The sequence below is a fragment of the Galeopterus variegatus genome, unplaced genomic scaffold (assembly GCF_000696425.1).
Source record: "Galeopterus variegatus unplaced genomic scaffold, G_variegatus-3.0.2 Scaffold4018, whole genome shotgun sequence".
NCBI lineage: Eukaryota > Metazoa > Chordata > Mammalia > Dermoptera > Cynocephalidae > Galeopterus > Galeopterus variegatus.
In genome coordinates, this window is record NW_007730129.1 from 96,630 (window position 1) to 124,613 (window position 27,984).

At 34.5% G+C, this 27,984-nt stretch overlaps 1 protein-coding gene and 1 pseudogene across 1 annotated transcript in view; both read left to right on the plus strand.

The window, feature by feature from the left end:
• The first annotated feature begins 608 nt into the window (after nt 1-608).
• KPNA3 (karyopherin alpha 3 (importin alpha 4)) overlaps nt 609-27,984 on the plus strand; it is a 48,534-nt gene continuing 21,158 nt past the window's right edge. Inside the window, exons 1-9 of the mRNA XM_008586550.1 lie at nt 609-695; nt 17,505-17,594; nt 17,783-17,812; nt 17,903-17,955; nt 18,092-18,187; nt 21,384-21,469; nt 24,055-24,141; nt 24,501-24,670; nt 26,188-26,232. Of these exons, the coding sequence (XP_008584772.1) occupies nt 654-695; nt 17,505-17,594; nt 17,783-17,812; nt 17,903-17,955; nt 18,092-18,187; nt 21,384-21,469; nt 24,055-24,141; nt 24,501-24,670; nt 26,188-26,232 (699 nt within the window). The 5' untranslated portion in view covers nt 609-653. The remainder of the gene's footprint in view (nt 696-17,504; nt 17,595-17,782; nt 17,813-17,902; nt 17,956-18,091; nt 18,188-21,383; nt 21,470-24,054; nt 24,142-24,500; nt 24,671-26,187; nt 26,233-27,984) is intronic.
• LOC103602126 lies at nt 770-1,134 on the plus strand (annotated as a pseudogene).

Below are 27,984 nucleotides of genomic sequence, written 5' to 3' on the forward strand. Positions count from 1 at the left end.
AAGACAAAAGACAAAAAAAAACAAAAAAACATGAATCATTAGAGATAGAATTCATTGGTTGCAGACATCAAAAATCTGCTCCAGCTGACTTAAGCAAAGCCTAATTTATTGGAAGAATATAGGGTAGCTCATAGAATGAGTAGGGACACAGGAGAACTGGGAATAGAGCAAGTGAATGATCTATAGGCGTTATTCACTACCTTGTCCAAATTCTTCATTTGAAATTTAATGTGCCCTCTTTTTCCTTTCCACTTTGCTTAAGATTCAGAGTTATAAGGGAAAGAGTTCTACTGGTATTAAGCTAGGAGAGAGTGAGACACCGTAGGTTGTTTCATCAAGAACTGTACACAATGGGGAGGATATAATTCCCCATAGAAAGCTGGGTACAATTAAGATGGGGGAATGAATCCTAAGTAGCCAAAACCCACCTTCCACTTTCCACAGAATTAGCTGTTCAGTAAAATAGACAGTTTTGGCTTTTTAACTAATTATGTGTGATTCATCATTTAAAGTCTAAAACGGGTTAGTCCTTAATCCTTAAAATTAAATTACTTATAAAAAAATTTAAATTTCAAATGCCTGAGACATTAATTTATATACTAGCAGTATCAGTGTTTTTATACTTATGTTATCTTTATTTTTCTTTGTAGACAATGCGGAGACACAGAAATGAAGTGACAGTTGAACTGCGGAAGGTAAGAGTGATTTACCTTTAAAGAAAAGTAATTAGAAGATTTTTCTGATGTTAAAGTTCTGTATAACTTGAATAAAGAAAATACTGTGGCAAAAGACCACCAGTCATGGTCTCAGGCATCACCTACTCAGCGGCTGCTGTCGATATGGCCCATTACAAAGCCCCTGACTCAAAGTGCTCAGTTCCAGAGGTACTTGAAGTTGGGGTCACTGGATACGATGACCAGCCTCATATGAAGAGCCAGAGAAACCTAATAGTATTTTGGATCTTTAAAGCATCGCTTTGGAGCTGCTACTCCAGAAATTCCGGAAATAGAGCTGCTGCACTTCGAATTGGCATAAATGAAAGAGAGATATGAAGCCGTGGTAGAAGAAAATAAAAAACAGAAAGCAAAGCTTGTTCAGTATGAGGCACCTCAAAAGGGGAGGCATGCTAAATAGGATTCTTCTCAGTTGAAAAGACACTGAAAAATGGTTTTGCCTGACTTGAATAGTTTGTATAGTATATGATCTTTTCTGAACAGATGCTATAGAGCTCTTTTAATATGTTAAATTCATCTATCACACTTTAACTGTTGTAAGTACATACACTTAGAATCATCAGTAAAAACTCAATATAACTTTCTTTGGGTCTTAAAGCAGTAGAATCCAAAGTAAATTCTAAAAAAAACCTAAACACAGTCATTTGATTCTTTACCTTAAAAGACATTCTTTATTAGTTTATTAGTCTGATAGAAATGATGGTACTAGTTTTATTTTAGCCAAAGAAGTTTAGCATGGAGCTGTTCCTTGGTTTAGTTCAGGATGTGTGCATACATAGTCATTCTTTGAAATGAAGACGACACTTGTTTCTATTCCTTGTAGGCAGCTGGAGAGATCTGTGTGACATAAGATACTTTTACATGGGTTCCCATGAATCTTCTCTTGTTTATGTAACGTGGACCAAATAGCTCATCTTTGCCACCACCTTGCCTTAGATAACTTTGTGTATGCCAGTTTGAACTCTGACACCACATTTTCTTTCTGTTTAATCATGCCCTGTCTGATAATCTTGCTTTGCTTTGCTCTGTGCTTTAGTGAGTCCTAATTTCACATTGGCCTTTATGTGTTGTTTTTCAATTTGCTTAATACTGTAATAGCAGTTATCCTGATTGCAATTTGTATAACTTTAAACAGGATCACAATTTTCCTGTCTTAAAATTTTGGGTTCACACACAGACTGGGATGAGAACGGGAATGAACTATGTATCAAGTAAAATTATAGTTTGTGGGTGTAATCATATAGTGTGTTTTTCCCTCAAAGTATTTTTCTAGGCTTGATTTCATTTTCCCTGTGAAGTAGATAGGTTAGGTGCTGGATTTTTAGGCCAAAGACTGATATTAATACAAATTATTTACTAACTGTAGAACCTTGAGCACATCAGTTATCTGCTCTGAGATACACTTTCCTCGTCTGTTAAATGAGAAGAATCTCTGTTCTGCCTACCTCACAGGGTTGTTGTGAGGGTCAAATGAGAATGTATATGAAAGATTTGTAAATGATAAAGCACTAAAAAAAAAAAGAAAAGAAACAAAGAAAACCTTATTTCTAAAATCACGTGACATAAAATTACATCATTACATAGTTTTTATAGCATATACTCACAATAACTTCCATTTATATGAGGGTAGTAGGTATTGTGTGTGAAGTACTTTACCATCATTGAAATTCTCACAACATCTGATGAAGTCAGTTACGTTTTCCTTAATATCCTCTTGCTGTGGGCTGAACGGTATTCCTCCCCCCTGCCCCATGTAAAAGTTATACATATTTTTAAAAAATACTTGAAAAAAATAAATAAAAGTGGAAAAACTTTATATCTTACCAAAGAAATGCAACTGCTGTTAAGATTCATTTATTTTCTGGGCCGGCCCGGTGGCGCACTGCTACAGTGCGCCGTTTGGGAGCGCGGCGGTGCTCCCGCCAAGGGTTCGGATCCCACATACAGACCGGTTCCCGCTCACTGGCTGAGCGAGGTGTGGGCGCAGCACCGAGGTTTGCGATCCCGTTGCCGGTCCCGGTCCGGTACGGGGGCGACACTGAGGGTTGCGATCCGTTGCCGGACACGAAAAAAGACAAAAAGGAAAAAAAAAAGATTCATTTATTTTCTTCCATTGTTTTTGGAGGGCTTTAGAGTTACCTTCATGAGATTGTGCTTTCATGGGAACACATTTTATTTGAAGCAAGTATTTAAATTACCAATCAAGAAAACACATATAATGAATTCTCTGTATACATGTACACTTTTAAAAATAGATTTAAAACTTATTTCAAATCTTGGGGTTTGTCTTAGATTAGATCCATTTCTTGATCTAATTTATTCCTAAAACTTGTCTATATTAAATTACCATCTTGAAACTTTTCAGTATTAGAGAGAGTATACACTCTTTTAGTCACTAGAACTAAATAGACCTGTGCATTTATTTATTTAATAATTATTTAATACATACTTTGTGTCATACACTGGCTAGGTAGCTCTTCGAATCTGTAAAGTTTTACAAAGTACTAATACTGTTGCCAGTTAATTTTAATTGTGTTCACGAAATCTTCATTGGAAATTAATTTATTTAATTATTCACCGAGGCATCACTATTTGAGCAACTATCTCATGGACTTGAACATTATATAATTAAATAACCAAATACTCATATATCTTTACAGATTGTGAATAAAATAGGAAAAAATAGGAAAATAAAAATAAAATATGAAAAATAGGATAGGGTGAGATTTTTTAAATTGGGGGTTTATAGGTGATTTGTCTCAAGAAATAAAATTTAAGCTGAAACCCCAAAGATAAATTGGAATTAGCTTATTTTTCTTAAATGTTTATATCAGGTTTTGAATTTTTGCCCAACATCAATATCATGCTCACTAGTATAGTACATAGTTTCTGAAATCCATTCTCCTGTGCCCCTTCCTTGTTTTTTATTAAATTTGAAAAATACTTGCTGATGCCTTTCCTGGCAACTCCTTAACTCCTTAATGGACACAAATGTGTTTCAACAACCATACAAGAATTTTGCAGATTCTTTCAGATTCTTGGGTCATTTGGACCAGAGAAATGAACTAAAGCTTTAGCTTAGAGTATGGTGAGCTCCTTGCCAGTCTGAACACTTTGGACTTAGCTTTTTTTAAAAAAACATTTTATTGACTTATACATACAAAAAAGTCCACACATCTTAAGTGTACAGTTTGATGACTTTTCATAAAGTGAACACATCTGTGTAACCGGCTCCTAAATGAAGAGAACATTATCTGTACCCCAGGGTCCCTTTCCTAGGTACTACCTACCGCCAAAGATATCCTAATTTCTAACACTATGGAGTATTTTGCATATTTTGAACTTTATGTAAAATGGTATGTGTACTTTTGTGTCTGGTTTTTCATTCATCAAGTAAGTGAAGATCATTCTCCGTAATGGAAGCAATAGGAATAAAATTGGAATTAAGCAATTATTCATTTATTGTCATCTAACAGTACACTATCTGCCCCCATACGTGGGACTTTACTACCCCTTAATTTTTCATGCTTGCAATACAACTTTAAAACTTTTGTATTAATTCAAGTATTATATTCAGAAGCCTCTCCTTGTTTTTAAGCTTTTTAGCCTTTCTAATATGCTTATAAGTCTAAGCTAGTCATTTATATTTATATTTGGTTATTTGTTCCTCCTTCTGTGGTTGTGCCACCTTCTGTAGTTAATTTTGGGAATTAAAAATTCTTACTTGTCAGAGCACACCTTTTTAGATATCCCATCTTGGTTACCTGAGAGACCTCTTATTTCTTTTTTCCCTTGATAACATTATTCCATTTCCAATTACTATGATTAGATTCCTGAAAATCCTTGCAGTAGGACTGAAAATGAAATTAAAGAAGTCTTAAGCAATTTCTTATTTCACATTTAACAGTTCCCTGAACAAGCAGTGGGAAGTGAATCCTTCCCAAAATGAAGACTAAACTTCAGACAGAGCTTAATTGATTTTGTTGTTATTCTATAGAAGTGTGGAGAGCCCTTCAAGAGAAGATTCCTCCACTCTTTGGTCAGAGTAGCTGTCTCTGATTCCAGCCTTGCTATTTATTCTACAGCTCCACTGAGGAGAAAATCAGTGTTGTTATTTACCAACATCGAGACTCTTGAAAAATTCAAGAATAGAGAGTTAGTCCGCAGAGTTTCACTGAAGAGCACTATCCATTTAAGAAATTGAACTAGCAGATGTCATCCACTGATCAGTAACTCACTTTACCCCATGGGAAGTTGCTTTGAATATTTCATTTTCTATTAGATTATAAGTTTCTAAATAAATGTGGTTCTTACCCTCACTCTATTATCCGCTTAATCTGCCCCACTTCTCCTCACATAACTCCCAGATTTCTCCCATAGCCCATCGCAAAATGCCTGGTCAAATTCGGGACATGTAGTTGGTACTCATTAAATGCTAATTAAATTGAATTATAATCTCTTAAAATTTGTGCTTATATTTATTTATTGAAGGTTTAAGAAAAATACTTTAGGTATAGACAGTGCTACTCAAAGTCCTGATCTGTGACAAGTTAGGGAGCTTGTGCCAAAATGTAAAAACAAGGCACTGTTTCCTTTATAAAGAAAGCCTGGGCCGGCTGGTAAACTCAGTTGGTTAGAGCATGGTGCTAATAACACCAAGGTCCAAGGTTCAATCCCAGTACAAGCCAGCCGCCAAAACAAACAAAAATTCTTTCTACGCAAATAAATGGAAAGATATCCCGTGCTCATGGATTGCAAGAATTAATGTTAAAATGTCCATATTACCCAAGGTGATCTACAAATTCAGGGCAGTTCCTATCAAACTTCCAATGACATTTTTTGCAGAAATACAAAAAACAATCCTAAAATTCGAATGGAACCACAAGAGACCCAGAATAGCCAAGGGCGTGCTCATGGATTGCAAGAATTAATGTTAAAATGTCCATATTACCCAAGGTGATCTACAAACTCAGGGCAGTTCCTATCAAACTTCCAATGACATTTTTTGCAGAAATACAAAAAAAAATCCTAAAATTCGAATGGAACCACAAGAGACCCAGAATAGCCAAGGCAATCTTAAGCAAAAAGAACAAAATCAGAGGCATCACATTACCTGATTTGAAAATCTACTGCAAAGGTATCATAATCAAAACAGCATGGTACTGAGATAAAAACAAACACACAGACCAATGGAAGTGGATAGAGAGCCCAGAAATAAATTCATGCTTTTATAGTCAACTGATTTTCAACAAAGGTGCCAAGAAACCAGAATGGAGAAAGGACAATCTTTTCAATAAGTGAAGTTGGGAAAACTGGCTATTCACATGCAGAAGAATGAAATTAGACCCATATTTCACACCATATAAAAAAATCAATACAAAATGAATTAAAGACTTAAACCTAAGACCTGAAACTGCGAAACTACTAGGAGAAAACACAGGGGAAAAGTTCTGTGACATTGGTCTTGGCAGTGATTTTCTGGATATGACCCCAAAAGCATAAACAACAAATACAAAAGTAGATAGATGGGATTGCATGAAACTAAAAAGCTTCAGTACAGCAAAGGAAACAATCTAGAGTGAAGAAACATCCTATGGCATGGGAGAAAATATGAAGGTACTTCAAAAAGTTCATGGAATGAGTCCTGTTATCTTTTAATTCTATTTTTCCATAAACTTTTTGAAGTACTCTTATATTTGCAAACCATACATGTGATAAGGGGTTAATATTATGTAAGGAACTCAAACAGCTCAATAGCAAGAAAACAAGTAACCCAATTAAAAATGGGCAAGGGACCTGAATAAACTTTCTCAAAAGAAAACACACAAATGGCCAACAGGGATATGAAAAAAATGCTCAACATCACTAATCATCAGGGAAACCAAATTAAAACCACAATGAGATATCACCTCACACCTGTTAGAATGGCTGTATCAAAAAGATGAAAGATAATAAGTGTTAGTGATGACATGGAGAAAAAGAAACCCTGTATACTATTGGTGGGAATATAAATTAGTACAGCTTCTAATGTAAAACAGTATGGAGGTTGCTCAAAAACTAAAAATAAGGACTACCGTATTATCCAGCAATCCCACTACTGAGCATATATCCAAAGGAAGTGAGATTAGTATGTAAAAGAGATATCTGCACTCCTGTGCTCATTGCAGCATTTTTCACAAACGCAAGATGTGGAATCCACCTAAATGTTCATCAACAAATCAATAGATAAAGAAAATGCGGTATATATATACAATGGAATACTGTTCAGCCTTAAAAAAGGAAATCCTGTCAGTTGGTAACAACATGGATGAACTTGGAGGACGTTATGTTAACTGAAACATGCCAGGCACAGAAGACAAATACTGTATGATCTCGCTTACACATGGAATCTAAAAAAGTCAGACTCATAGAAGTAGAGAGTAGAATAGTGGTTACCTGGGGGTGGGTAGGGGGCAGAGGTTGGGGAGATGTTGATCAAAGGATGCACAGTTTCAGTTAGGCATAAATTCAAGAGGTCTCTTGTACAGCATAGTGACTATAGTTAATAACAATGTGTTATATTCTTGAAAATCACTGAGAGTAGATTTTGATGTTCTTGCCACAAAAAATAACTGTGAGGTAATACATATGTTAAATAGCTTGTAGCCATTCCACAATGTATACCTATTTCAAAGCATCATATTTCACGTGATAAATATATACAATTTTTATTTGTAAATTTAAAAAAAAATTTTTTTTAAGTCTTCCTGCCTAACAACTAAACAGTGTGCCTAGTTTCACAGCTGATTTACATTCTGGCACAAGCTTCTTTCTTGTAGCAGACCTGTAATAAATGGTTTGAGGGCTGTCAGTCAGTCCAAGGACCACGCTTTGAATAACACTGATACTGTTCTGTCAAAATTAAGGATGAGATATAGTTATTAATATATACTGTTTACCTGACCTTTGACTCCTTTTGTGTGAACTCCTTTGTTTTCTTTCACCTCCTTGCTCTCTTCCTTTCCTATTTAGTTAGATCATGAGGCATCAGCTCTTCCACAGATGTCTGTGCTTCTGTTTTATATCATATTGTAGAGAGAGTTACATAGGAATTAATTAACTTGCCCAAAGTCACAAGCTGATAAATGGCAGAGCTCTTAACCATTATTCCTCTCAATGTAAATGTTTATTGAATGAATAATGTTTCAAAGTTGAGAATCAGTCCAAAACCCGTTACTGGTACTTTCAACTTTGGCACATTATATTAAACTTGATATTATCTTCTGTTGATGATTGATCAGTCAGATAGTCCATAGGGCCTGAATTGTCATTAGATCTGGAAGTGAGGTGGATTAAGATGTTACATATTAGAAACTTCCCATTTTGCTGACCAGATTCGGTGCTTGCTTTAGTTTAACTTTTTAGTAAATTATATATTTTTCAAAATACTCTAAATTCCGGGCCGGCCCGTGGCTCACTCGGGAGAGTGTGGTGCTGATAACACCAGGGCCCCGGGTTCGGATCCCATATAGGGATGGCCGGTTCGCTCACTGGCTGAGCGTGGTCCTGACAACACCAAGCCAAGGGTTAAGATCCCCTAACCGGTCATCTTTTGAAGAAAAATAAAATAAAATTCTAAATTCCCCATTTTAACAGCTAAAGAAGAATCATATATCACATCAGTTGATACAGGAAAAGCATTTGACAAAATCTAACACCCATTCCTGATTAAAAAAAAAAAACTCTCAACAATTTAGGAATGGGGGGAATTGCCTCATCTTTAGAAAGAGCTCTACAGAAACCCAAAGCTAACACCAAACTTAATGGTGAAAGACTGAATGCTTTCCCTCTGAGATTCAGGAACAAGGCAAGGATGTCCATTCTCATTGCTTTTATTCAGTATAGCTGGAAGTTCTAGCCAGTGCCATAAGTCAAGAAAAAGAAATTTAAAAGGTACATACTTTAAAAAGGAATAAGTAAAATTGTTCCTATTTGCAGAAGACATGAATGTCTATGTAGAAAATCCCAAGGAATCTATAGAAACATTGCTAGAACTAATAAGTGAGTTCAGCAAGGTCACAGACTAAAGATCAACAATCAGTCACATTTATGTATACTGATAATGAACATGCAGAAACCAAAATTAAAAATACAGAACCATTTATAGTTGCTTCATAGAAAATAAAACATTTGGTATACATTAACAAAACATGTACAGGATTTGCATACTGAAAATTACAAAGTGCTGATGAAAGAAACCAAACAAGACTTAGGTAAATGGAGAGATATACACCAGGTTCATGGATTGGAAACCAACATAGTAAAGGTGTTAGTTCTCCCTAAATTGATCTATTCGTTTAATGCATTTCCTGTTGAAATAGCACCAAGGTTTTTTGTAGATATAGACAAGCTTATTTAAAAATGTGTATGGATACACAGAGGAATACTACTGAGCTATTTAAAAAAATTATATTCTATCATTTGCAGGAACATGGATGGAAGTGGAAAGTATCATGTTAAGTGAAGTAAATCAGGCACAAAAAGACATACCACATGATGTCACTAATGTGGAATCTTTTTTTAAAAAATGGTCTCAGAAGTAGAGAGTAGAATAATGATTAGGGGAATGGTGGACTAATGGGTATAAAACTATGCTATCTACCCTGAGTGAATCATTGTGCAGTATATTCATGTATCAAAACAACATGCTGTATCCCACAAATATGTACATATAAATGGTAAAATATTTTGAATAAAAAAAAAATCATGACCTGATAAATCATAATATTTTAAATAATGTGATCAATTTTCAAATGTGTTGAGTTTAGAGTGTTAAATTCCACTGTGTTTTTATTTATTTTATTAAAGTGAAATTCACATAAAAAAAATTTTAAAAGAAGAATATATATGGAAGGGCACAGACTCTAGAATAGCTCAAACAATCTTGACAAAGAAGAATAAAATAGGAAGAATTGCTTCACCCAGTATTTTCTATTTACGGTATATATAGCTACAGTGATCAATGCTGTGATACTGGCAGAAGGATAGACACCATAGATCAGTGGAACAGAAGATAGAACCCAGAAATAGACCCATACAATTACACCCAACTGATTTTTGACAACGGTATAAAACCAATTCAATGGAGGCAGGATAGCCTTTTCAACAAATGGTGCCAGAACAATTGGAAATCCATAGGCAAAAATAGAACCACAACCTAAATCTCACACTTGATGCAAAAATACAAAATGGGCCATAGATATAAAGCACGAAACTATAAAACTTGTAGAAATAAAAATGGGAGAAAAATCTTCAGGATCTAGGGGCAAGCAAAGAGTAGTTGGACTTAACCATAAAAGCATAATCCATAAAAGTACAGATTGGTAAATTGGACCTTATCGAATTAAAAAACTTTGCTCTGCAAAAGCCCATGTGAAGAGGATGAAAAGACAAGCAAAATACTTGAAGAAAATATTTGTAACCATATATCTAATAAAGGACTAATATACTGAACTCTCAAAACTTAACACTTAAGAAAGCCAAACAATCCAATCAGAAATGGGCAAAAGATGTGAAGAATCACTTCATTGAAGGGAATATACATATGGCAGACAAGCACATGAAAAGGTGTTCAGCATCATTAGCCATCAGGGAAATAGAGATTAAAATCACGACTACACATGTATCAGAATGGCTAAAATAAGGTTTTGTGACAACATCAAGTGCTGATGAGGATTTAGAGAAATTGGATCACTCATATGTTGCTGGTGGAAATGTAAAACAGTACAATTACTCTGGAAACATTTGGCAATTTTTTATCTAAACATGCAACCTCTTTGTGACCCAGCATTCACTCCTGGGCATTTATCCCAGAGATATGAACACTTGTGTTTATATAAAACCTGTAAATGAATGCATATAGCAACTTAATTTGTAATAGCCAAAACCTGTAAACAACCCAGATATTAATGTGGGTAAATGGGTAAATAAATTGTGGTATATCTGTACCATGACATTACTTAGCAATAAAGAGGGACAAAATATTGATAGAAGCAATAGCTTGTATGAATCTCCAGGGAATTATGATGAGCTAAAAAATATCACTACAAAAAGGTTTTATACAGTATGATTCCATTTATGTAACATTTTTTAAATAAAATTTTAGAAATGAAAGACAGATAAGAAGTTGTCAGGGGTTAGATACGGGGGCAGGGAGGTGAGAGGTAGGTGTTTTTGCCTATTAAAGGGCAACAGGAGAACGTTTTGTGTTTTTGGAACTGTTCAGCAACTTGACTGTGGCAGATATGACTATCTGTGCAGGTGATAAAATTGCATAGAACTTAATATACATATGCATACATATACACAAATACAAGTGAAATAGTAAAATAAGATCAGTGGATCGTACCAATGTCAGTATCCCAGTTGTGATATTATACTATAGTTTTGCAAAATGTTACCATTGGGAGAACCTGGGCAAAGTGTACAAGGGATCTCTCTGTATTATTCTTTAAACCACACATGATTCTACAATTATCTCAATAAAAATTTCAGTTGCAAAAAAAAAAAAAAGCTTAAATTAGTAAATTAGAATCCAAAAAAAGCAGCCATCTGATAAGCCCATGTTAATGATCCTGCAGGAAAAAAAAAATTGTTTTAAGTTGTCAGATTTTTACAGGATTGATAAACCAGTAGTTTCATTTAAAGAAAAATTTTTAATCGAAATATGCTAAGCAGAGTGCCCCAAATGTAAATAGAACATATGAAACTCATGGGTAAATAACCATGTAACCACCTAGCAGTAACGTCATTTCATAAATGTCAACATTAAGGGAAAGGTCTATTTTGTGAGCATTTTTTTCTACTTCTTTGGGCGCATTTAGATGCAACCAGACTTGGCTACTTCTTAAAAAACAAAAAAAGGCTGTAGAATGTATTTAAGAGAACAGTCTCTGTAGCCACTACCTAGGCTCTAAGCTTGACGGCTATTTCCTAATTGTATAATTTAATTTAGACAGGTTTTCTGTGTCCCCATTTACTCATCCATAAAATAAAGATTTTAATTTTACAGGAACTAAAACTAGATGAGGATTTAAGACAATGAGGGCACTGTTGGGTAAAAACAGATTTAATTACTTATTTCAGGTTTGAAATGGGACTTGTAAGTAATATAATTATTCTTTTCATAAGATTAAGAAGTGACTGCTGACTTGTTTCACAAATTTAGATATAAAATTGCAAGCCACTTTTTCAAGATGGAAAGAGAAACTTGGAAATGAAATAGAAGTACTTTTTTTTTTTTTTTTTTGGCAGCTGGCCAGTATTGGAATCCAAACCTTTGACCTTGGTGTTATAACACCGTGCTATAACCAACTGAGCTAACCAACCAGACCTTGAAATAGAAGTATTTTATATGGAGGTTAATAACTTATAGAACTTGCTAACCCAAACAATACTAGGTTGAGCCATAAGAAATTACCCATGGTTAACTTTTTTGACCTACTAAGTGGCACTTCTGTGTGGTTCAACCTAACAGAAAACAGAAGATCTAAAAAGAATTGGTAAATACATACATAGGGAATGGATTAATAATGGATTGTTAAAGAAATTTAAGAAATGCATCTAATCTTGTATGTGTGTTTGAGGATAGGTGGGTGTTAAAACTAGGCTAATTCCTATATCCCTTGAGTTCCCCTCCCACTTGACAAAAGCTTTTATGGGTGCTGAATTTATTGTGGTGCAATCTTCAAGAGGGTAAAAAATCTCTAGGGTGTCAAGTGAAGAGACAGTTTTAGTTATTGGTTTTGAGGAAGCCTCCTTTAGTGGTTAATCAAATCACCAGAAACCTACTCAGGGATTATCTTTCCTCAGCTTGTACATACACAGGGGTACTCCAAAACATTCATGGAAAAATGGAATTCAAAGATAATACAAATCTTTCCATAAACATTTTGAAGCACCCTCATATTTTTGTTAAGAGTAAAGTGTGGTTCTTGTGTCCTAGATATTTTGGCCTACGTTAGGGTGTTTTCAGTTTAAGTGCAGGGGCTCTTACCTAATGTTTGAGAAAAGAAACACTTTACTAGAAGTTATAATAGCTCTAGACTAATATACCTAATAATGTGTCCAAACACATATATAAAGTAAAAGTTGGCAAAGTTAGAAGGAGAAATTTGTCAGAGATGTAATTATTGTGGGAGATTTTCTTCTCAATAATGAATAGGTTAAACATGTCAGTTTTTTTTTCCTGCTCCAGAATTTAGTCTTTGTTTGGTAATTATTGTGGGAGATTTTCTTCTCAATAATGAATAGGTTAAACATGTCAGTTTTTTTTTTCCTGCTCCAGAATTTAGTCTTTGTTTGTTTGTTTCTTATACATTTTATTTTATTATTTTTTAATTGATTATGCATATTCATGGGGTACAAAGCTGACTGTCACCACCTTCGTCTAAGATGTGATGATCAAGATCAATAATATCAATATACCCATTACCACAAATTGCCATTATTCCCTGTGTCCCCCACCCAACTTCTCCCCACCTCCTCCACCTCCTCCACCCCTGGCATCCATAGTATGTTCTCTCCCTCTGTAAGTCCAGCACACCAATGAAAACACACGAACTAATGGGAGATAGAAAATTTGAATAGCTTAATTCAGAAGTTTTACCTAATAAACATGTAAAGTTCTATACATATTTGGAAATGGGTTTTGTGATATTACAAAGCTGTAGTTTCCACACTATGCACTGAGGTACCATGGGGTTCCACATTGAACTCAGAGGGACCTTGGGATAGTCTAAATCTTGAGAGAAATACAGTTATAACTTTCAGACACCACACAACTATTAGATCTCAAGGTAGTTCATGATTTGAACATTAGATCACACTGCATTCCTTTCAATTATGTATTTTATGTAAGGGTGAGATAATTTTTTCTTCCTATTTATGTTTTTCTTTTCTTTCCTTTCCCTTTTCCCAAACGATTATTAAGTTGTTTGAACCTACTTACTTGGTAAAGAAACTGTTAGATATTTCCTTTGGCCTATACTGTAGTCTGGAAAGTGTTTGGGAACCTCTGGCATAAAGCAAATATCGGCTAATTTCAGTGTGTTGCACAGACCATATTCTCTGACCACAATGTAATTAAATTAGAAATCAATGAATAAGACAGTTACAAAAACCTCATAGTTGTGAAAGTTTTAAAGCACTTTCAAATACATTGGGTATCAAAGAAATTCTAAGGGAAATTAGGAATACCTAAAAATCAACAGTAGAAAAAATATTACATGTCAGAACCTGTAGAATGCAGTTAAAGTTGTATGTACTTCACGAGGGAAATTTATAGCAAGTAGAAAGAACAAGTAAATAATACTAGGAATTTTTAAAGGCATATTAATTTTCAATATAGCATAAATTTTAAAACATTAGTGCATGTTTGTTTTTGCTTCATAATAAACCACTCCAAAACTAAGTGGCTTAAAACAACAGCCATTTTATTCAGCTAACAATTCTGTGGGGTTTTTTTCTGGCCTGAGACTGTTTAGCTGCTTTCTTCTGGGCTCTCTTATTGTCTCTGGTCAACTGGTGGGTTGGTTGGTTACTAGATGTTCTAGGATGGTATCACATAAGTGTCTGGCTGTTGGCTGGGACCTTGATTTTCCTTCACATAGCCTCATCCTCCACTGGCTCAGTCTTTTTCACATGATGGTTTTAGAAAAAAAGCAGCAAGAGAGCACATGCCCCAATGTATAAGCACTTTTCAAATCTGTTTGCATGTCCCATTGCCAAAGCAAGTCACGTAGCTATGCCTAGAATCAGTGCAGGACTGGACTACCCAAAGACATGGATGTGGGAAGGGGAATTATTGCCATTTTTGCAAACAATCTACCACAATTTGAATATAAGCAACTATTTGCCAGTAAATTTGAAAACTTAGGTGAAGCGGGCAGTTTCCTAGCATAAAAAAATAAAAATAATTTACCCAGCTGACTTAAGAAGATATGAAAAACCTGAATAGATCTAAAAGCAATTAAATGAATCAATATCAGTAGCTAAAAATTTAACCTCTCCCACCCCTCCTGCAAAAGGAAAGATACAGGTGGAACTCCAGAGGATATTCAAGGAACAGATAATTTCAGCCTTATTAAATGATTTCAGAGAAGGTAAAGAGAATATTTCCCAACTCATTTTATGAAGCTTGCGAAACCATGACCCCAAGCACCAGACCAAGACAGTCTAAGATGCTTATCAGGCAGTTTCACTTAGGAACACAGGAGGAGGGGGAAATCCTCAATAAAATGTTAGTAAATTGAGTTCAGTAATGAATATTTTTTAAAAATTTCCCAGAAAGGTTTATCCCAGGACTTGAAAGGATGTTTAACATTAGAAAATCAATTACCTTACAACATTTACAGATGAAAGGGGAAAATTATATGTCCATTTCAGTAGATACAAAAGAAGCACAATTTGATAAAATTAAGAATTCATTCATGGCTTAAAAAGAAAAAAAAATATTAGTAAATTAGGAATAGAAAGAAACTTTCTTACTAGATAAAGGGTATCTACCAAAAAAGACAGCATACATCATGTGTAATGATAGAATGCTATCCCCAGATTTGGGGTCTGTGTGTATAGCAGGCTTTAGTTGTATTTATGTGGGAGGGAGAAAGGAAAAGGAATGGCCTCAGTAAGATTCCTAAATGGCTTGGAAGCTTGATTGTTCAGGCTATGGAAAAGTTAGAGGAAAATAGAGAATGAAAATGGAATGGGATCAGGGTTAGAATAATTTTGGTGGGGGAGAGGAACCTGTTGGTAGATAAACTTTGCTGAAACTTTTTAAATGGATTAAATACAATAAATGTTAAAAATTACCATATTCTATAACAGCTTTTAAACTACATATTGTAAACCACAGAGTGTAATGCATAGATTTTTTTAAAATTTTGAAACAATATCATATTTATAGTTTGAAATTTAAAGTTACAAGGATAGTACAAAAAACACCATATATCCTTCACTTAGCACCCAGTATTTTTCCATATTTACTTTATTCTCTCTTTAATTTTTATATGTGTATATATATTTTTCTTGAAACAGTTAAGTTGCAAGCATGATGCCCCCATTACCCTTAATACATCAGTTCATATTTCATAAAAACATACTTTCCCACATAACCACAGTGCATTTATCAAATTAACATAGGTAAAATTCTACCATCTAATTCGTAGACCCAACTGTGTCTCTGCAAATTGTTCCTAGTGATGTCCTTTATAAACCCAAGATCCAGTTCAAGATCAGATATTCATTGTTTAGTTGTCATTTTGTAGAGTATAGACCTGTTTTTTGTAGAAAGGCAAGTTTGAGTTTGTCTGCCTTTTCTCAGGTTATTTATTTATTTTGGTCAAGAATACCACAGAAGTGACATTGCTTTCTCAGTGTACCAGACCAGGAGGCACATGGTATTGATTTGTCCTTTATTGGTAGTAGAGTTTGTCTGCCTTTTCTCAGGTTATTTATTTATTTTGGTCAAGAATACCACAGAAGTGACGTTGCTTTCTCAGTGTACCAGACCAGGAGGCACATGGTATTGATTTGTCCTTTATTGGTAGTGATATCTTTTGTTTCTTGGTCAAGATGCTGTCTGCCAAGTTTTCCCATTGTAAATTAATGAGCATTCTATGGGAAGCCACTTGAGACTATGTGAAACATCAGTGCATGGGTGTAAATATATGTGAGATGCTTTAATTAAAAAATAACTTAGAATTGGTTTAGTAGTTACTAAAGAAGTATGCTGTGATATAAGCGGAAGTTTGTAAATTCCTAATGATTAGCATATATATAGGCATCAGTTTGTTTAAACATGCTTGCTTATACACAGCACAAAAACTGGTGTCATGCAGATAAGCCAGTAAGATTCAGATATATATATTTCTAGTTTTAATTTTCTGTTTGATCTGAATTTTAACATCAGTGTTGATACCTCTCCAGTAACTTTGTTATAATCAAACACGTCCGTAAATAATTATATTGAACACTAGAATTATACCCTTTGGAATTTTAAGTTAAAGAGGATATTAGAAATCATTAAGTTTTTTGATCTAATTTATTTTAATTAATTCTGTAGACAAACCAAAAGCTTAGGGAAAATTGATTATTTACTCCAAGTTACATGTTATGTGAAATGGCACAGGTTACCATTACAATTGAAGTCCTATAAAATGTAGAAATATATTTGCTAGTATTCTTGTTTGTAAAAGCCACATGGCAAGAGTTTAAATCTGAGATGGTGACAAGTAGGTGGCATTTATGTTAGTGAATTACCACTCTCCACACTCCCAATAAGCATATATACACCTTAACATTTGAGCATTGAGCTCTTCCCAGTTAGCTGGCTTCTTTATAAATTGCTTCAGACAGCCATTAGTAATAAGTAGATGAAAATTGGCATACTAGTTCAAATATATTTGGTAGGTGTTTATAACAGTATCGCATCCCCAAATTTAAATCTTCACTAAGTATCTGTAGGTACAGTGTTGGTCAAAACAGTTGATGCTTTGCGTGTGTGTGGGTGTGTGTGTGTAGAAGGTGGACTGTAAACCAGTTAATTTTGTTACCAAAGCCAGAATGTGGCCTTGTCAATGGTTTGCAGTATGCACATTTAACTCATATTTTCCTTATGTAGAGATTCAGATTTGTTTCACAATTGCCTAGTAAAGTTGAAATAATTTTAATAGATTTCTTATTAACAACAGCCTTCATGACTTCTTAAGCATTTTACTGGTTGTCTTTCAGAACAAAAGAGATGAACATTTATTGAAAAAAAGAAATGTTCCTCAAGAAGAAAGTTTAGAAGATTCAGATGTTGATGCTGATTTTAAAGCAGTAAGTTACCTTGCTTTTTTGAAGTGTTTTAAAAATAATTTTTATAGTAACTAGGAGAACTACATTTTTAATATAAAACCAATTTTATAATAATAATTAAGGTACATTAACTCTAACTCTAGCAGATAAGTTATTTGATTGTAATTTTGCAAACAAACTCTGCTGAATTATCTTTTTTTCTTTTTAAGCAAAATGTAACACTAGAAGCTATATTGCAGGTATGTTATTAATTTAATATTCTCATTTCGAAGTGTTTTGAAATTGATTTTTTATTCTTTAATTTCTGAAATTTACATTTGGTCTTGCAGAATGCCACAAGTGATAACCCAGTGGTCCAGCTAAGTGCTGTCCAGGCAGCAAGGTAACAATAATTTGTCCAAAGAGAGAATTATGTCATACCTCATGTGTCTTAGCTGATAGTTTAGAAGGAATACATTGTTATTTCTGTTCATAGTTTGAAAATTACAGTAATTAATTTCTTATAATTCTTTTTCTAGAAAGCTGTTATCCAGTGACAGAAACCCACCTATTGATGACCTAATAAAATCTGGGATTTTACCAATTCTAGTCAAATGTCTAGAAAGGGATGATAAGTAAGTATAGATTTGACTTCCTATTCACTTTTTTTCAGTTAACTTAAAATTTAGGATTGCTATTTAACCAATGGGCTCAGTTTGGTTTTGTGTTTATTATGTTTTCTGCTGTCATGCTTTTTTTTTTTGTCCTTTTTGAGACCGGCCGCACCCACGGCGGGAGCACTGCTGCGCTCCCAGCGCCGCACTCTCCCGAGTGCGCCACGGGCTCGGCCCTGTCATGCATTTTTTATGTAATTCTCCTATGATCATATTCAGCAGACCTAAAGTGCTTCTCTTTTTAGTTTCTAAAATATGTATATATTTTCTAGGAAATATTTAGCTTTTTATTGCCTGTTCTAATTTATCTCAAATATTTAGTCTTTATTAGTTAGGGTTTTTTATTAGTAATATTTTAAAACACCCAAATAGTATTTGAGTCACTCTTTGCTTATGATTCTATATATAGATTAACCTCATGAGTGTGTCAGCATGAATGGTTTCCAGAACTAAGTAGCTCATTTTTCCCCTGGGAATATTTCAGCTGATCTCTGTGTTGTCTTTAACAGAACTCCAGTCATGATTAGTTGTCCAACATCATGCTTTTTGTTTGTGGCAAATTAAGAATAAGGGGGCAAGTTATACTTATTCAGAAGGCTCAGCCAGTGAGCGCTGTGAGCGCACCGGCCATCCCTATATAGGATCCGAACCCACGGCGGGAGCACTGCTGCGCTCCCAGCGCCGCACTCTCCCGAGTGCGCCACGGGCTCGGCCCTGTCATGCATTTTTTATGTAATTCTCCTATGATCATATTCAGCAGACCTAAAGTGCTTCTCTTTTTAGTTTCTAAAATATGTATATATTTTCTAGGAAATATTTAGCTTTTTATTGCCTGTTCTAATTTATCTCAAATATTTAGTCTTTATTAGTTAGGGTTTTTTATTAGTAATATTTTAAAACACCCAAATAGTATTTGAGTCACTCTTTGCTTATGATTCTATATATAGATTAACCTCATGAGTGTGTCAGCATGAATGGTTTCCAGAACTAAGTAGCTCATTTTTCCCCTGGGAATATTTCAGCTGATCTCTGTGTTGTCTTTAACAGAACTCCAGTCATGATTAGTTGTCCAACATCATGCTTTTTGTTTGTGGCAAATTAAGAATAAGGGGGCAAGTTATACTTATTCAGAAGAGAAAGGGAAGAATATCACTTGATATCTTTTGAGGTACTGGCCTTATTTCCATTTGTGTTTAAGATATCTCAGTGTTATATCTTAAACTTCATCAGTTTGAATTAACTGGGGAGAATGTAGGTTTGAACTCCAAAATACTTTAAAACAAATTCTGTTTTTGCATTTAAGAGCATTTAGACTGAAAGTTGGGATATTTCGCAAGGTGTTGTCCAGGAATTTTCAGTTGACTAGATACCACGGGTATTTAAAAGTACCTTCTGCTTCCATTGTGTGCCACAACTCTCCTCACCCTTCACTCCCAGGCCCTTACCAATTTTTATACTATCATGTGTATTTTCTATAACAAGTTTTATTTAAGTAAAGGTAAGTTTTACTTCAGCTGTTTAGAAAATAAATTCTGCCTCCACCTTTAGGACCCCTTTTTTGTTATTGGTCCACTTTTCTTCTTTTTTTTATTTTCTCCTTTTCTTTCCAGCTTTGGCATAGACTCATTTGTGTGGGTACATCTATGGAACATAGCATATATACAGAAAAGTATGCTAAAATATAGAAAGCTTAATGAATAATTATAAAACACAGACTTGTGTAACCACCACCTAAAGCAAGAATAGAAAATTGTCAGTGGTTTGGATCTGACTTTATGGATTTGTCGTGGGAAGTGGTGCTATAGTGTAAAAGACCGTAGACTTTACAGTGAAGTAGACCCCGGTTTAAAATTAGGGTTTGATGTTAGCCAAAACCCAAGTGGCTTTTGAGCCTCAGATACCTTATCTATAAAAATTAGGTGGTTGTGAGGAATAGAAATTATATATATGTACAAAACACTACATAATATCAAGCTTATGATGTTCATTTATTATTTACTTATTGTACTCATTTTTTTTTTTTTTTTACATCTTATCTCTTTCTCTTTTTCACACGACATTTTGGAATACTTTTCCTGGCTTTGTAATTTTAGTTTTTACATGTTTCCATTTCTCATTTAAGGCCCCTGTTTCCGGTATTTTGCCAAACCACTTAACCAGCTTAATAGCTCTTTCTCCTTCCAGCCTGGGACAACATACACCATCTTATCATCTTTGATATTATTGTCCTTTAGCTTCTCTTCTGCCTCTGATACCTTCTTATTCCTTTCCTTCTGTCAGAATTCATCATGTAGTTCTTACACTTTCTCATCCATTTCATCTTTTTAACCTGTACTGTTTGCTATGCACTAGGACATTTATTCTCCTTAAAACGTTTTCCTTCTTGGATCTCTTTAACCTTTTGATACTAACAACCTCTCTTTCTTTCTTCAATTTGCAGCCTTTTCTTCTAATTTTCTAACTTTTGGCTTGTCTTAGTTTTTGCTCACTACATCCCTTGCTACTTTGGTATACTACTTAAGGGAATTTATATTCTTTTGGCTATCTGTCCTAACTTAATGTCCATAGTTTTCTTTTAACAGGTCTCTCCTACATTAGCCTTTAACCTTTTTTTTTTACCTATTCTGCATACCATTGATTCCAACATTATTTTCTTTATTCCCCTTTTCGATAACACTTTATAAATTCCAAGTTCTGATGCCTGGGATTTGAGACACACTCTCCACTCTCACCATTCAATACACACACTTTTTTTTTTTGCATATCTCCTTGGCTTAACTCTCTTGATCTGTTCCTCGTCATCCATACACATCTCAACTAGCACAGTGACCTAGGGGGTAATTCTGTAAATGTAAGAAGTATTTAGGAGGTAAAATTGACTTGATTTATTGATTAGATGTAGTGTCTGTGGTAGAGGAAGGAGTCAAGGGAAATAATGACTGGCTAAATGTTGCAACTACCAGTAGATGTAAAGAAGTGGGTTTATAGTGACTAGCTTTGGAATCCAGTGAGATATTCAGATAGTGATGTCCAGCAGGCAGTTGTATATAACAAGATGAAATTCAAGGACAGTATAAGGGATAGCCATACAGGCCTGAGATTCATAAATTGAAGTGGTAGTTATGTGTCTAAAAAGATTTTTAATTGTTTTTTACAGTCCTTCATTACAGTTTGAAGCTGCTTGGGCACTAACTAATATAGCATCAGGAACTTCTGCACAGACTCAAGCTGTTGTACAGTCTAGTAAGTAAATTAAATTTCTTACACTCTGTGTTTTCTTTTAATGATGGCATGGAAGTAAAATTTTATAGTAAAGACCAAACTTTATCTCCTAGCATTTTTAAGCTGATGAATTTTTAAAGTTATTTTCAATGACTGATATCTTTCCTATAGCTATCATTAATCTATCATTAAGTACTTTTAATTGTGCTAACCAAAAAGGGAATCGAATTTTATCTTTTGGGGTAGAGACCATCCTCTAATAACAGGATTTTAAGTTTCTGTTTAAGATGCTGAGTGGTATATGCCTTTTAGCTTATAACATATATATTTTTAAAATTTTGCTTACCTCAGAATGAGCCAATAACTGTTGGTATGTTGACCAAAACTGACTACAAGCTCTTGGGAAAAAAACTAGATATCACCAAGTACTTTGTTTCTTACAGTGTGGGACATTTAGCTGACTTTAGGTGGTAATCAAGGTGATTTTTAGTAGTACATGATGTAGCAGTAAGTTACATTGAATCACATGGTAAGAATACTATTCTCTTTCAGTTCTTTTTCAGATATTTCAGTAAGAAATATGGGACATTTAGCTGACTTTAGGTGGTAATCAAGGTGATTTTTAGTAGTACATGATGTAGCAATAAGTTACATTGAATCACATGGTAAGAATACTATTCTCTTTCAGTTCTTTTTCAGATATTTCAGTAAGAAATGTCAAGGAGAAAGTTTCCACTTAGGTGTTAGTTCTAACAGAAAGAGAACAGTTTTAGACTAGGGCTTTAAATATCAGTTTTACAGAACTGATAAATAAAATCAGTTAAGTTAAAAATGTGAGTCAGTTGAAACCCTCACGCATTGTCGGTGGGAATGTAAAATTATGAACCTGCTTTGGAAAACAGTTTCCCAAAAGGTTAAACATAGAGTTTCCATATGACCCAGCAGTTCTACTTCTAGGTGAAACCAAGAAATACAGAAACATGTCCACACAAAGACTTGTACTCAAATGTTCACAATAGCATTATTCATAAGTAACCCAAATTTCCGTTAACTGGTGAGTGGATAAACAAAATGTGGTATACAATGGAATTCTATTCAGCAATAAAAAAGAATGAAGTAACTGATGCCTGCTACAACCTGGATGAACCTTAAAAACATTATGCTAAGTGAAAGTATTACTGAACAAGGGCTCTCTGCCCAGTGTGCACAAAAGCCAATACTATGGCACCAGTTTTTGAGAAGAGAAAAGGCTTTATTCGAGGTCAACCAGCAAGGAAACCAGAGGCAAGGTGCTCTCAAATCTGTCTCCCCAATCCAGAGGCTGGGCTGGTTTTAAGGGGTATTGGGCAAAATTGGTTAGCTACCTCAGAATCAGACCATATGACTGGGCAAAGTTGATTGATTGGCTAGCTCTGAATCAGGCCATATATGGTAATGAGGCAAAATGGATTGGCTAGCTTTGGATCAGGCCGTATGATGGGACGGAAGTTGATTGGCTAGCTACGATTCAGTCCGCATATGGTTACGAAGCTATTGGATGCCAGATCTCCCTTGCTGAAGGACCCCTCACTTCATGAAAGGCTCTGATGGTTCAATTTCCAGCTTTTTAGTTCCATGGACTGAAGATCTTTGGTTCCTGCAGTGCTTGAGGTCATCTGGACGTCAAGGTCCTTCTCTATGCACATGCCCAGTTCATATCCTGCAAGACAACTTTTATAAAACAACTTGAGATAGGAAAATAGAACTAGTTTTAGCTAGTTGTAGACAGTCGCAAAAGAAGCCAGACACCAAAAAAACCACACACACTATGATTTCATTTTTATGGAATGTCGAGAATGAGCAAATCTATGAAGACATAGAGCAGATATTTAATGGTTGCCTAGGGCTGGAGGAATGGTTGGCAGAGTTTTGAAAGGGGAGTGTCTGCCATAGGTATAGGATTTCTTTTGAGGGTAATGGAAATGTTGTAAAATTAGATTGCGGTGATGACTGCAGAACTCTATATAAATACTAAAAATCTTGTATCTCAATAAAGCTGTTAAAGTGTGAATCAGTTTCTGTAAGTTAAGTAAATATAGGTAGTACATAGATACAGCAAAAAATACTAGAGGCAATACACAATTGATTGAAATTTAAGAGATGGAAATGGGTATAATGTGTAAGTTATATGAAGAGTAAGGGTTATAGAGATAAATTATTTTAAAATATAAAGTAGACCTGATATGAGATTAATCAATTCTTTGGTTATCCCATATAAGGAATTGAGATTACATTAACTAAAGTATTACATTTTAAGGTTTGAGGTAGGGACTCTTTTTTTTTTTTTTTAAGTAATTAATTATAGGAAATATTTCATGCTACTGTTTTAGTTAATATAGTCGCAGGCTTTAGATACTGTCAATTAGTGTGTTACTTGAGTATTGCTAGGGGAAGATTCTGAAATTATTTTTAGGGTACAAGTATTTGCCACATTTATTTATCCACTGAACTATAAATTGGGAAAGTAGAATGTGCCAGGCTCTGTGTATTTTATCAGCTTATTTAGGCTGAAATTTATAAACTCTTCAACATTTTGCCAGTATAAAAGTAGTTTTTCTTTATTACAGATGCAGTACCTCTTTTTCTGAGACTTCTCCATTCACCACATCAGAATGTTTGTGAACAAGCAGTATGGGCTTTGGGAAACATTATAGGTAAGTTGCATTTGGGTTTGAAAAGACTCCAATTAAGAAACTTAATTAACTTTTTTCTTGCATTGGCATAGCCATTACACACTATGTTTCCTCTGAATTTAATGTGGTTGATATCTGCTTGCCTCATAAATACTAACTTAAGGTGATATGACTTTGAAAAGGAGGAACAATTTGCTATCAGGATTCCTAGGTTAAATTTGTGTTCCCCAAATCAAAATCTGGAGAAACAACATTTGATGCCTTTGACTAATGGTGAGGAAACATAGAACATCAGTGTCCCAACATGAGCCATTGCATACATTTCAGACTTTCTCATCCTGAATGTAATTTTTTTTTAAATACAATTTTCATTTCTGTAGGTGATGGTCCTCAATGTAGAGATTATGTCATATCACTGGGAGTTGTCAAACCTCTTCTGTCCTTCATCAATCCTTCCATTCCCATCACCTTCCTTCGGAACGTCACATGGGTCATTGTCAATCTCTGCAGGAATAAGGACCCCCCACCGCCTATGGAGACAGTTCAGGAGGTAAATGAAGAATTGTAAAGGCCAGATGGTATATTTTCCCTATGTTTATGCTTTAAGTACTTATGCACAGGGAATGAAATAACACATATTATGATTTCATTGCAGGTATGAGATTTTTTTAAGTAACGTATCATGTTTAATTACTCCTGTGAAATAAAAGTTGAGTGTCTTAACAATACTTGAAAGAATGTCAGTCCATCCTAATGCTTATTTTTAAATGACTGTTTTCATTAAAAGAAAACTTACAAAAAATTCAAACAGAAAAATACAAAAAAAAATCTGTTTTATTTCTGCATTGCATTGTTGGTTTAATGCTAAAAAAGAAATAAGGGATTGCTGCACATAAAACTAGTGCACTTACATGCAAGTGTTCTTGAGCGAATTTGCATTAAAAAGCTCAGTTGATTTCTGACAAAATTAGTGTTAAGTGTGACATGCTTTATGTTAAATCTACTAATTTAAGCAATGTAAAAAACTTTCCTATTCTATATGTAAATAGATCTGAGTATTTTGAGTTTTAAAAAATCCTATGTAACTTTTATTCATTTGACTGTGTACAGAACTATTGACTATATATATTTATAATTGACATCTTTGGCCAGGTTCTGCTACCTTTTGTTGTTATTCAAAGGTATTTAGTGTGATTCCCACCACCACCTGTTCCCTTGCTCCTAGACTTTAAGTAGAGATCTGTAAGGTCTGAATTCAACAAAGCTTTATACTTTGTACTAGTTTTAATTTTCTTGACTAAAGCTGATCTCAAAAACTTTAATTTGGGGCTGGCCCAGTGGCGCACTGCTACAGTGCGCCACTTGGGAGCGCGGGGGCGCTCCCGCCGAGGGTTCGGATCCCACATACAGACTGGCCGCTCACTGGCTGAGCAAGGTTTGAGCGCAACACTGAGGGTTGCAATCCGTTACCAGTCACGAAAAAAGACAAAAAGGAAAAAAAAAATGGCGCTCCCGCCGAGGGTTCGGATCCCACATACAGACTGGCCGCTCACTGGCTGAGCAAGGTTTGAGCGCAACACTGAGGGTTGCAATCCGTTACCGGTCACGAAAAAAGACAAAAAGGAAAAAAAAAATAAATAAAAACTTTAATTTGACTCAAGTAGCTTATTAAATAAAACCTTATTTTTATTTAAGCAGGTGAGACAGTGATGGCAGTTTTAAAAGTAGCTTTTCTTAAATAGCTGTAACCATGTATTCGCATCTCCATTCTTTCCACTTGATATTATATGTCATAAAGAAGTTTATTGAAAACAATTGTTTTTCCTCTAAAGTACATTTATCTCTGCCAGATTTATTTGGATGTTTTAATTGGACATTTGAAATAGGCTTTTGGTTTTTCAGATTGAATTTATCAGATTTTTGTTTTCCTAATAGATAGTCAAACAGATTTAACATTGTCTTTCTTGCCCTACAAACAGTACTTACTGGTTTTTGTGTCACAGTTTATTTTTACAAAGACATATTCATCAACTCTAGTGTTACTTATTGTTTATCTTCTTTCCTCAGATTTTGCCAGCTTTATGTGTCCTCATATACCATACGGACATAAATGTAAGTAAAGCAGAAGCATAAATGTGGGATTTTGCTCTTGATGGAACTGCAGGGATTTTTAAATAAGTGTCAGCATATATTTTATCAACTTGTCAAGCTATTACAGTGTGTATGGACTGGTCAGAAATGTGATTAAGTTTAAATTAGGTTTATAGCTTAAGTCACTCAGACAGCAAAAATTCTAACTTTAAAATTACCACATATGTAGTTAGTTTATTTGTATTATTATGTAGGGTTTTTAAGTATTAATATTTGTAAAGTCATAAAACTTCATAAAGCACCTTCATATTTTAGCTCATTGATTCTTATAGTGGGTAAGCTAGACATTATTGTCCCAATTTTACAGAAGAAATAGAGCCTCAGGAAGAGGTTAAATGCCTCGTCCAAAGTTGCAGAGCTAGTAAGATTCAGAGTCAGTATTCAAACTGAGGTCTTCTAACAACAGATCTTGTGTATTTTCTATGAACCTATGCTGTCTCCCAGGCTACAACCTTTTTAGGTGTGGAATTGAAGAATATAGAGGATAGTTTTAAATGCAGTGCCCAATTTTTAGATAATCTTTTCACTATGTGAGATTTAGTGAAATATTTACTTTCTATATTCTGGCAAATTTGATATGTTTGAGCAATCTGAAAATTATCCTAATTACACCAAAGTGAATTGTTATTCTTCCTAGGAATAAAACAATGGGTAAATTTCAGTGAATCTAGCATTGATCTAGCTTCTGTTGTTTCAACTAAGATCTCTTTCTTATTTGTTGCATATTTGTATTTTTATAATCCTATCTTTGTTTATATACACACACAAACACACAAGTGTGCCAAAATTATGTGTAATTTATCATTGGGATAAAGAAAATACAACTTTGTTTGCATTTCTCACAAGGCAATATAGTTTATATATAAAAATTGAATACCATTTCTCCAGCTCATTCTAGGATTTTAAGCTCATAGGATGGAATCTTAAAAGCAACTAAAGTCACTTTTTATTTGTGACATATTAGCCTGAAATGTCATTAAAATTAAGTAAAACATGTTTATATACTGTTCTATTTTCAAAATGGATATAAAGTGCTGGTAGTGTTTATGTGAAAGCAAAGGGTATTAAAGTGGCAAAGTACTATAGTTACAGGTATATTGGGCAAGTTTAGCACACACAGATTGTTCCACTGAAAGCCAGAGTTGTGAGCTCACAGATAAAGAAGACATAGAGACCCTGCCCTCTAAGACCTCAACATTAACAGCAGGTAAAAAAAAAAAAAGAGTAAGAGGAATAAACTTTTGTCGAGAACTTGCTATACTGAATCTTTTTCTGTACTCTCCTTTTATCTTACCAGTACCCGTATAAGTTTTCTTCTATTTTACAAGCAAGGAAATTGAAACTCTGTAAAGTTAAATGACCTATCTAAGGTCAAACAATGAATAAGAGCCATAGCCGAGAATTGAAGCCAGGTCCAAGGCCTATGCTCTTTCATAACATAATCATATAAACACACAACACAGTGTGAAAGCAAACAAGAAAAAAAAAGTGTAATAGAGGAATAACCAAAATACTAGATCATAGAAGCACAGATAATTTTGTCTGGCTAACCAGAAAGCTTCACTGAGGTGGTAACATTTGAGATGACCATTATAAGGAAAGGGAAATGGTGACAGAGATGTCAAAGATGATGTTCATAGCTAGTGTTTATCGAGAGTTTTAGATGTGCCAGGCAGTGTTTTAAGCACTTTTCTTTTTTTTTTTTTTTTTTTT